This window comes from Peromyscus leucopus, chromosome 3 (assembly GCF_004664715.2).
Source record: "Peromyscus leucopus breed LL Stock chromosome 3, UCI_PerLeu_2.1, whole genome shotgun sequence".
NCBI lineage: Eukaryota > Metazoa > Chordata > Mammalia > Rodentia > Cricetidae > Peromyscus > Peromyscus leucopus.
In genome coordinates this window covers 87,603,697-87,614,917 of record NC_051065.1, presented here as the reverse complement: position 1 = coordinate 87,614,917, position 11,221 = coordinate 87,603,697, and the positions used below count along the sequence as shown (strand labels likewise).

The following is an 11,221-nucleotide window of genomic DNA, read 5'->3' as shown; positions in this document are numbered from 1 at the left end:
CCCAAGCCCCCCCACCCACCCACCCACTTGCTCCACATGCATAGTCTCACTTCCCTGAGAGACTGCAAGCCCCTCTGATTACAGACCGGTTCTGTTTCTGGAGATGCCTGTCTTCCCTTCATTTCCAAATCCTTATCTAACAGAAACAACCCTCTGCTCTCAGCCTCTCAAGTGCTGGAATTACAAGGGTGAGCCAGAAAGCTTCTCTGGGGTTTTGTTTTTCTTAAGACTGAAGACTGTGTTTCACTCACAGGCTGGCCTGGAAAACAGGGTCCTTCTGCCTCAGACTCCCAAGGGCTGGAATTATAAGCACCTTTACCCACTGAGCCACCTCGAAGGCCCTGAATCCTGTTAACACTACACTGTTGCGTAACTCAACATGCTGCATTTGCTTCCTTCTCCAGAAATTGCCTCTCCCCTTCTTCCTAATGAACTCTGGAAGAAGTATCACCTAGCCTGCACACAGGCAAGCAATCTATTACTGAATCCACGATACTTTCATAAGACAGGGACTTTCGATTGTGCTGTAATTAGACAGAATATAACGGGCTATTTATGCGAGTGCTTGATGTACATATATGAACTTTTCTCTCTTCTTTCCACCTTTAAAATATTTATTTTATTTTTAAAATACTCTTTATTATATAAAACAAATAAACAGAAACATGATGGTCTTAAGATTTCTTTTAATCATTTGTGTGTGTGTGTGGGGGGGGTATGTGCACGTGTGTGGGTATCCAAGGAGGTCAGAGGCATCAGATCCCCTGGAGTCACCACCGGTTCTAAGTGGTCTGATGTGGATGTTGGGGACCTAACAGGCACACCGCAAAAGCTCTTAACCTCTGAGCCGTCTTTCCAGCCCCTCACTTTTATTTGCAATGCCCTTCTTCCTTTATAATTAACACTCCTTTATTCAGTTCCTGAACTTTCCTTCTGTGTCTCTCACGTTGCTTATGGAATGAAGAATGAATGAATGAACAAGCCTGTGAATACTCAGAGACAACTAATGTCAGGCATTCTGGGCATGCTATTGTCAGACTCAGCAGGGGCAGGCAAACATTTCCTGTAAGAGGTCCACAGCGAGCACTTTGGGCTCGGCTGGCCCTGTGTTTTCCATGGGACACAGTCTGCCACTGTGCCATGAACACAACTGGAGGAGATAGGAAAACAAGTGAGTACCTTTGTTTCTGATACAGTTATGTTCACAGTAACCGAAATTTGAATTTTGTCTAGTTTTTTTTTTTTTTTTAACCAGAAAATTCATTTGATTTCCGCCTCCCCCCCCCATTCCCACCCATTAAAGACAGTAAAACTATTTTTAGTTCACAGCTGTAAAGGGCCCCAGAAGACGTCTGTTTTAATCGAACTTTGGCACCAAGCAGAGCGGAAGTTGAAGTGTTGTCCTTTTCACTAGAGACAGTGTAAACGCTTGCAGCTCCCTGGATTTACCACTAGATGGTAATCTTTGCGAGCGCCTAGCTCAGGCGGAGGGGACGCGTGGTAGGGTTTCCAGGGTGTGGTAGCATCCCTGTATTTGTACAGGTACACGGAAAACTTATCACAAACCATATTGGTAAATTTCCCCCTTTACTTCTGACTTTCATACCTGTTCATACATAAAATTGTGACATACACAATCGAGGAAACACATTCCGCGTCCTGAGGCGTCTGAGGTGACCAGTTTAAAGGTTTGGGACAACAATGTATATACATAGGGGTCAGCTAAAGCTTTAGGTGCTGCAAGAGGTGTCTGGAAACAGATCCAAGCAAAATTCAGGTGAGCGAGACGAACTCCTTCGTACCTCCAGAGGCTGTTTACCCAGGAGTGCTGGCAATTCTGGTAACTTGGGAGGTGAATGCCAGAAATCACAAGTTTGAAGCCAGCTTGAACGATACATATCCCGAGACGCTTGCAAAACAGCAGCCGTAGCAGCAGCGGCTATCTGAAGCAGCTATGCCTGGGCTTTGTGACCATCTCCCCCTCTCTCCAAAACAGTCCCTTGTCATCTCCACACGATCTTCGTCTGCTTTTGAGGAGATAGTCCACGCTGGCACCTCTCCCCCACCTGCCCGGGAGTAGTGCCAGTGCCCACTGTCGCACTGATGCCGGCCAGAGATATTACATGTCCTTGGAAGCAAAGGACAACCTTAGGCAATGGGGAACCTCTGCTCACCTCCAAAACACAGAAGCATATCTCAGGTAGGTGAAAACATTATTTAGGGTCACCTGAGTCTAGAATTCTGCTCTTTGATATTTATTTTTACCAATTTAATATTGCATTTGTGTGTCTGTATGTAGATATGTGCACATAAGTCCAGGAGCTCTCTGAAGCCAGAGGTGTAGGATTTCCTGGGAACTGGAGTTAGAGTTGGCTGGGAGCCTCTGAACATAGGTGCTGGGAACCTAATTAGGGTCCTCTGTCGGAGCGGTATAGCACTCTTAACCTCTGAGCCAGCTCTCTAGCCTCCAGAACTCTGCATGTTATCACAGGGAAGGTTTTTAAACACTTTAATATATACTGGATTTTTTTTTTTTTAATGGATGCGTCTTCTTGTTGACTAAAGAAACATTATATTTCTTTTGGCTAGCACCTCTAAGCGATGCTAACTGTATCATAAAGTCACGTTATAGACACGAATTCCCCAAGCAAGATTTGTGTACCTGGAAGCAACCTGCATCTTTAGCTTTCACTAATGTAATGAATACATTTGGAAGTGCAAAGATCTGGCCACTTTCTGCCTTCTAATGTAATTCTTCTTCCCAAACATATGAAAATGAGCCTGTTTAGATACATTTATCTGTAACACACATATATTAACTTATTGTAAGTTAATTTTCATTGTCTTCTCTTTTGGAGTAAACTAATAGTTTGTTTTTAATGTGAGCTAGTAAATGACATTCTTCCTGAATTTCATTTCAGATTTGTTTTGTTTTGGTTTTTCCAGATAGGGTTTGTCTGTGTAACAGTCATGGCTGTCCTGGAACTGGCTCTGAAGACCAGGCTGCCCTCAAACTCATTGAAATCCCCTTGCCTCTGCCTCCCAAATGCTGGGATTAAAGGCTTGTGTCACCACTGCCCAGCTGTTTGTTTTATTTTGAGATAGGGTTTCACTGTGTAATCCTGTCTGGCCTGGAGTTCTCTATGAGAAATGGTTAATTATACTTACTGTAATAAGAGACAAATGTAATATTTGATGTTAGATTCCTATTGATGGAGTAACAAACTATTATAAACTTAGTGACTTAGAACAATGTAAGTTTATAACCATTTACAGTTCTGGTGAGCAGAGGCAGAAATGGGGTCCCCTTGACAGTAGGGCCGAGTTCCTTCTGGAAGCTCTGGAGTGGGGATCTCTTTGCCTATTCCAATTTCCACATGTCTCCTGTATATCCTGGCTCATACTCATCCATCCCATCTCTGAAATCATCAGGCACTTTGCAGTGACTCTGGCCATCTTTCCTCCATGATCATCTCCTCTGCTCCTGCTTTCTTCCAATGAGGATCACTATGATTACATTGGTCCCACCAGGATAATCTCCCTGAAAGATCCTAATTTAGTCACATTTGAAAAGTTCCTCCTGGCATGTGTCACAGTCCGTTTGCTGATCCCCACTTGAATATCACAGATCTGTTTATAAAGAGCATGCTTTTCGACTTGTGATTCTGGAGGCTGGGAAAGTCCATGGTCAGGTGGCTGAATGTGGAGAAGTCCTCTTGTTGGTAGGACTTTCTGCAGAGGTCCAAGGTGGAGCAGGACTTTGCAGTGTGGGACAGAGCATTCCCACTCATATCATCTTTCCTCTGACAAAGCCACAGTACTGTCAGATTAAGGTCCTCCCTGTGGCCTCATTTAACTTTTATTACTTTCCACAGAACTTTCAAATACTACAACTGGATTATGTTTACATCTTCTCTATACCTCATGAGTCTATTTCAACATGAATTTTGGTGGACTCTGTAGATAGCATTTGTAAGGTGGCATGTATAGTTCTGGGGATTTGAACTTGGACATCTTCTAAGGGCCGTCTGTCTTCCACCACATCACTCTACTGTGATAAGATGAATAGCCACAGACAAAGCTAGAGCTCAGAGTTTTTGTCTTTCATCTCTGTCTCAGGTCGGGTAGATGTCTTCCTCGACCATGGCTTAGGCTGAACATGTCCCAGGACAGCATCTAGAGCAGGTTTGAGGCCTTGCCAGACTGAGCGCTGTCCTCAGAATAGTTGTTGAAAAGACTGTGAGTTACAGAGCAATGTTGATACAGGACACTTATTGGAAGCTAGATGGGTTGAAAAAACTCCTTCATAGTTTCGTTTTCACCCTCTTGGCATCAGTGATATTTAGGTTTTTTTTGTTTGTTTGTTTTTGTTTTTATTGTCTTCCTTATACCTCCTTCTCCTTTTATTCTTTGAGAGAGGGTCATCCTATTTAGCCCATGACCTCACATCACACTCACAGTCCACCTACCCTAGCCCCTACAGTGGCTGGTGTAGTGGTTTGAATGAGAATGGCTCTCCATAGGCTCATGTTGGATGCTTGGTCACAGTTGATGGACTGTTTGGGAAGGATTAGGAGGTGTGGCCTTGTTGGAGGAGGTGTGTCATTGGGAGTCAGCTTTTGAGGTGCCTCTGCCTCCATCTTGCAGATAAGATACAAACTCTCAGCTACTGCTCCAGCACCATGCCTGCCTGCCTGCCTGCTACAATGCTTCCTGCCATATGGTCATGGACTAACTGTTTGGAACTGGAAGCAAGCCCCAAATGAAATGCTTTCTTTTTTTAAGTTGCCTTGGTCATGGTGTCTCTTCACAGCAACAGAACAGCAACTGAGAGAGCTGGAATTGCGGGTGGATATCACCACACCCAACCCCAATGCTTCCCTTTTCAGGCACTAGTTTAAAATGCTTTGAGTTGTTTTGCTTTTGGGGATCTATCTGAAATCACTGAGATTCTCTAGCTCCTGCGTTCCAAGAATCAGGACATGCTGGATGACAAGGGGGTTGGATGTGTTTCCAAGGCTCAAAGGAGTTTTGAGACACGCAACTTGGCTGAAGATACATTGGAACTTCTTAGCTGGAGATACATTGGAACTTCTGGGTCATCCTGATAACTGGGGGAGGACATGACAGAATAAAAATAAAGCAAAGTGGCCCCCACTGAACGGGTGCTTTCAAATGCCAAGAGCTGTGCTATCCTTGCACATGTCACCCCATGTGATGCTCACCACAACCCAGTGAGGCAGAGATTGCCACCCTTGGTCCACAGGTTCCATTTTCAGGTGGTAGTAGCAGGCTCAGCACACATGAGCTACTGCATTTGCCAAAATCTAGGGCAGAGGGTGCTCTGTAAACCAGGGTGTCATGGTTTGTTTGTATTGCTATACAGAATGTCAGAGACCGTACAATTTATAATGAGCAGACATTTGTTGACTCATGATTCTGGATGCTGATGAGAAACCTTGCTGCATCACAGAAGGGCAGAAGATCCCCTGTGGACAGAAGATGTGGTGGGAGAGGCCAGACTCATTCTTTTTTTGCAGGAATCCATTCCCTTGATAATGGGATTAATTGATTTATGAGAGCAGAGCTCTAATGAACCAATCATCCTTGAAGATGCTGCCTCTCCAGAGTGCAGCACTGATGATTCTTTTGTCTGGAACTCAGGACAAGTCTCACTCAGTACCTGTGGCTCCTCCCAGTGCTCCTCCCCTTCCCTTCCCCCAGCCTGGTCCCTACCCCTGTCTCTTGACCTCTTGGCCTCTTGGCCAGGGCCACCTCTCAGTCCCGAGCTCCTCTCTTCCTCTCTCTCCCCTTGGCTCTTCTCATGGTCTGGTTCAGTCTGCCGGCCATGCTCAGCCTGGACTCTTCCCTCTGCCTGCTTTCTCCCTTATGTCTACAATAACAATCCTCTCCATACTTCAGGAGTAGTCATGTCCTCCTCATTTTATTTCTTTTCTTAAAATGCAATTATGTTTTCCGACACTTGAACTTTGAGGGTTAGACTCAAACCGCAGCAATCGAGAATCTAAACACATCCAGGAACTAAACATACTACACAGAAGCCAAGCCATAGCACAGAATCTGCAAGGGCCTTTTCCCTCAACCTCAGTGAGATCTGAGGCCAAGGAGTGGTGTTAAATTCACAGGGAGTTTTAGAATTATCCCCATAATGTCTTTCCTCCTGGATGGGAGGAAGGGCAGAGCACGTTGATATTCTCCTGACAGCAGACATCTGCTCTAGGGGAGTTGGATGGAAAGTCAGGGATGGGTGCTGTTAGTTTCAAAGCCTGCCGTCTCTGTATCCAGCTCTCTGCACCATCAGTGACGTTCTAAGAACGGGCACCTCTGACCTCCAGTGCTATGTGAGACCCAGGAGACATTGGAGAGAAGGATGCCCCTTGAATCTTAAGAGTTCTGGCATGTATATGCATATGCCAAAGGCCCATTTTTGTTTCTGCTATTTATTTCTTGCCATGGGGGGAGACTGGGAGGGGATGGGGCAAGGGGCCCGTCTCACTTGAGAAAGTCTGGGTCTGACAGCTGAAGGGTCCCAGAGCAGCCAATGTACCTCGCCTCTTCTCTCTGTCCATTCCAGTTGTCTGCTTTTGATTGACAGAGGCATCTGGGGGCTAAAAATATCCTACTGACCAAGTGCTCCTGATTTCAACTCAAGCTGAACATGACTGCAGTCCAGAACATGGCACATGCAGGGAGTATTTTCAAACAGGTTTTCAAAACCCATCAGGCTCCGTGTCAGGACCACACGAGCCTGTGGTCGTTTCCTGTCTTGGCGTCTTTTCTGGGTGGTGAATGAGACCTTTGTCAGGTCGCTGTTCCTTTGCCTTTTCCCTCCAGCAGCAGTGGTGGAGGGGGAGGGGAGGGCCTAGTTCCCGAGAGGAGTGGGGAGGGGAGGTGGCCTGTCCATTTATAGACCTGCTCTCTGGGACGACGACGGAGGTGCTAAATAGCACCAAGGACAAGAGGCTCGGCTCAGTGCGAGCCACCCACTGCACGGGCTGACGGAGTCGGAGATGACAAGAGGCAGCATGGAGAATGTGGAGGTCTTCACTTCGGAGGGCAAAGGCAGAGGTCTGAAGGCCACGAAGGAATTCTGGGCTGCGGACGTGGTCTTTGCCGAGCGGGCTTATTCTGCAGTGGTTTTCGACAGGTATGGCCTGCGGGGAGTGGCCCTCTCCACTGCTGGTTTGACTGGTGCCAAGCTCTCAGGTTCAGGCTCCCAAAGTCATCAGGGGAAGGAATCCAGTTCATGGAGTCCTAGATTTGTGATGAAAATTTTATTACATTTATTTATGGGTGTGTGTGCAGAACACACACCTGCCGCAGTGCGTGTGGGAAGGCCAGAGCATAGTTTTCGGTGTCTGTTCTCTCCTTCTACCATGTAGGCTCCAGGGATTGAACTCGGGGAGTCCGGTTTGTTGGCAAGCACCTTCAGCTGAGCCATCTTGCTGGCCCTTCAAATTGCACTTCTTCTTCTTTTCTTCTTCTTCTTCTTCTTCTTCTTCTTCTTCTTCTTCTTCTTCTTCTTCTTCTTCTTCTTCTTCTTCTTCTTCTTCTCCTCCTCCTCCTCCTCCTCCTCCTCCTCCTCCTCCTCCTCTCCCTCCTTTTTTTTTTTTGTTTTGTTTTGTTTTGTTTTTTTATTTTTCAAGACACGGTTTCTCTGTGTAGCTTTGCACCTCTCCTGGATCTCACTCTGTAGCCCAGAATGGCCTCGAACTCACAGAGATCCGCCTGTCTCTGCCTCCCAAGTGCTAGGATTAATGGCGTGCGCCGCCACCACCACCACCTGGCCCAAACTGCACTTTGGATTGCTCTCTCTTGGTCTTTCTTTTCTGCAGGGAGTCGTTGTCTCTGACTCTTTGCGGCCCCTATCCGAGTGGCAGAGCTGAGCAGGGGCCTCTAGGCACTTTACCCTAATCACAGAGAACATGCCTGAGAGGCTGTGAGGGGTGGGGGTGGGTCGTGGGGGTGGGTGGGTGTGGTGCAGTGGGAAACATTTTCTTACAAAAAAAAATTAAACAAACCCCAACTTACTTTTAGTTTCTTTGGAAATACAAACGAAGCTAAATAAATGTGTATAAACCTATTATAAGTCTGTTTTAACCTGTTAGAATATAAAACATTTGTTGGAACTTTAAGAAATTAGCTCTAATTATTAGCAACACAAGCATCCATTTACTTCCAAATATTAGAGTCTTGCCCAATGTACCTCAGGGGTAACTTGTGCTTTACTTTAAATCAGCTTTTTCCAGAACATTCTTATGTTATTTCATACATTGATTTGCACTGAGCAAGCTGGTTAGCCACAGTTTGTTTGTTTAGTTTTTTGCTGTTTTTTTTTTTCTTTCATGAAATTCTGTCAGATTAGAGCTTGCTTTTTTCTTTAAACAATGTTTCTGAGTCTATCCTTGTGAGGACAATAAGTCTACAGATACTTCATTTGTTTTATTACTTTAAATATTGCGTGTGTGTTCCTGCATGTAGGTGTGCATGTGCTATTACATACATGTGGAAGTTAGAGAACAACTTTCTGGAGTCAATTCTATCCCTCTGCTACATGGGTTCCAGGGCTTGAACTCAGGTCCTCAGCTTTGGCACCGGGACCTTTACCTGCCGAGCCATCTTGCTGGTCTGGATACATCTTATAAATCCCCAGATATCTAGTTATTTTAACTATGTGTAGAGCTTTCCATATTGATCCATGAATTATACGGGATATCCTGTAGTAATACTTCTGTAAATATTCAACATATAAATATATAAGTATATGTACAGCATTTACTCATCTATTTTCCAATCAGGACACATTTGATGAGTTCCTATTTCTCATAAAATCAAATATTCCTGCAATTAAAATGTGTTCCAGTATCCACAGCTACACGGTGTGATGATTCTTCTCTAGACCATCTGTGTCCACAGGTACATGGTGTGATTCTTCTCTAGGCCATCGGTGTTCACAGGTACACAGTGTGATTCTTCTCTAGGCTATCGGTGCCTACAGGTACACAGTGTGATTCTTCTCTAGGCCATTGGTGTTCATAGGTACACAATGTGATTCTTCTCTAGGCTATCGGTGCTTACAGGTACACAGTGTGATTCTTCTCTAGGCCATTGGTGTTCATAGGTACACAATGTGATTCTTCTCTAGGCCATTGGTGCCCACAGGTACACAGTGATTCTCCTCTAGGCCATCAGTGTCCACAGGTACATGGTGTGATTCTTCTCTAGGCCATCGGTGTCCACAGGTACACAGTGTGACTCTTCTCTAGGCCATTGGTGTCCACAGGTACATGGTGTGACTCTTCTCTAGGCCATCTGTGTCCACAGGTACATGGTGTGACTCTTCTCTAGGCCATCTGTGTCCACAGGTACATGGTGTGATTCTTCTCTAGGCCATCTGTGTCCACAGGTACATGGTGTGACTCTTCTCTAGGGCACGTGACTAGAAGGGGCTTGCTGCTTTCAACTTTAAGAGGGTCTGTCAAAGCTATATTCCCATTTCCCTACCACCCTGTCTACATGGAGCTATCTAAATTTTAAAATAGTACTGAACCCTTATTTAAAAACAAGCGAACAACCCTCCCACAAAGCGACTCCATTAGAATGGCGGTATTTTCTGAGCCACAGTTGGAGTGACCTGTCTGGCGTTTGTGTAGCTTGAATGAATGAAGACGCCCTCTGATGAGCTGGGCAGGTGAGTGGCTGCAGTGCCTGCTGTCTGTCGTGGGGTGGGTGCTTCAGAGATAACTGGTTAGCATTTACATCCCCCTCCCCACAAGGCCTTCCAAGACCTACAGGAAAAAGGCTGTGAACCAGGGAATGTGTCTCATTGCCATCCAAGGAGTAATCGTGAGCCCAAGTGACATGAATAGCATTTCAGAGAAGTGTGTGTGTGTGTGTGTGTGTGTGTGTGTGTGTGTGTGTGTGTACTGAGTACAGGTATGAAGTCAACTAGATTCAGAGTTAAAATATAAAATCACAGCAACACACAGCAACAACCACATGCTGCTTTGGGTTTGGTCACCACCATTGTGTACTTCCAAGTCCCCAGAGCCTGCATAGCCAGATTCTGTCTCAAGACTCTCGAATTTAGTGGTGTGTTCCAATAATTTTTTTTGTTTTTTTCTGAGATGGGGTTTCACCATGTAGTCCTGGCTGGCCTGGAACTCACAGAGCTCCATCGACTCTGCCTCTCCCTACTGAACTCTGGATTAAAGGTCTGCACCACCACACCTGGCTCTCAGTAGAGTTTTTATTCACTTGTCGGGCGCCTCCTTCTGGCTCGCTTCATTTGTTTTACTACGAAGTGGAACTTTTACTAGAGGACTTATTTTTTCCATTTAATAACTGAAATGCCTTCTGTGTTTACCTTTGAGTCTATGTGCATGTCATGTGTGAGTGTGAGCATGCCATGCCATGGCTGGTGTGTGGTAGTCAGTAGACAACCTCAGGTGTTGATCCCCACATTCCACCTTGTTTGAGGCAGAGTTTTTTTCTTTTTTCTCTCTTTTTCCTCTCTCTCTCTCTCTCTCTCTCTCTCTCTCTCTCTCTCTCTCTCTCATTCTTTCTTTTTTGACACAAGGCTTCTTCATGTAGCCCTGGCTGTCCCCGAACTTGCTGTGTAGACCAGGCTGGCCTTGAACTCAAAGTGCTAGGATTAAAGTCGCACCATGCTGGGCAAGGCAGGGCAGGGTCTTTTGTTTCCTCTGTAAATGACAGGGAGAGTGGCCTAGGAGCTTTTGGGCATTCTCCTGTTTCCATCTCCTAGGAGAGCTGGAATTACAGATGTGTGCTATGGCATCTAACTTCATGTGGGACATGGGATTGGAACTCAGGTCCTCATGCTCTGTGAGCAAACACTGCCTGCAGTGCCATCTCCCCAGCCCTTGTTTTGTTCCTTTTGTTGTTGTTGTTGTTGTTTTCCGAGACAGGGTTTCTCTGTGTAGCTTTGCACCTTTCCTGGATCTCGCTCTGTAGCTCAGGCTGGCCTCGAACTCACAGAGATCCACCTGGCTCTGCCTCCCGAGTGCTGGGATTAAACGCGTGCGCCACCAACGCCCGGCTCGTTTTGTTCCTTTTTACGGTGATACTGAAGCTTTAAGTTCTTTCTCGTTTGTTTAGTTATTTTTATTTGTTGTGATATGGATATGCATGTTGGCGTGTGCGTGCATTTGTGTAAGGTGGAGGCCAGAGGTTGCTGTTG

At 45.7% G+C, this 11,221-nt stretch overlaps 1 protein-coding gene across 2 annotated transcripts in view; it reads left to right on the top strand.

The window, feature by feature from the left end:
* Positions 1 to 6,953: 6,953 nt before the first annotated feature.
* Smyd1 (SET and MYND domain containing 1) overlaps positions 6,954 to 11,221 on the top strand; it is a 48,365-nt gene continuing 44,097 nt past the window's right edge. The window contains exon 1 of one of the 2 annotated variants that reach the window (XM_028860220.2): positions 6,954 to 7,168. In XM_028860220.2, coding sequence (XP_028716053.1) covers positions 7,032 to 7,168 — 137 coding nt within the window. In that variant the 5' untranslated portion in view covers positions 6,954 to 7,031. The remainder of the gene's footprint in view (positions 7,169 to 11,221) is intronic. The other variant, XM_028860219.2, reaches the window with a different exon arrangement.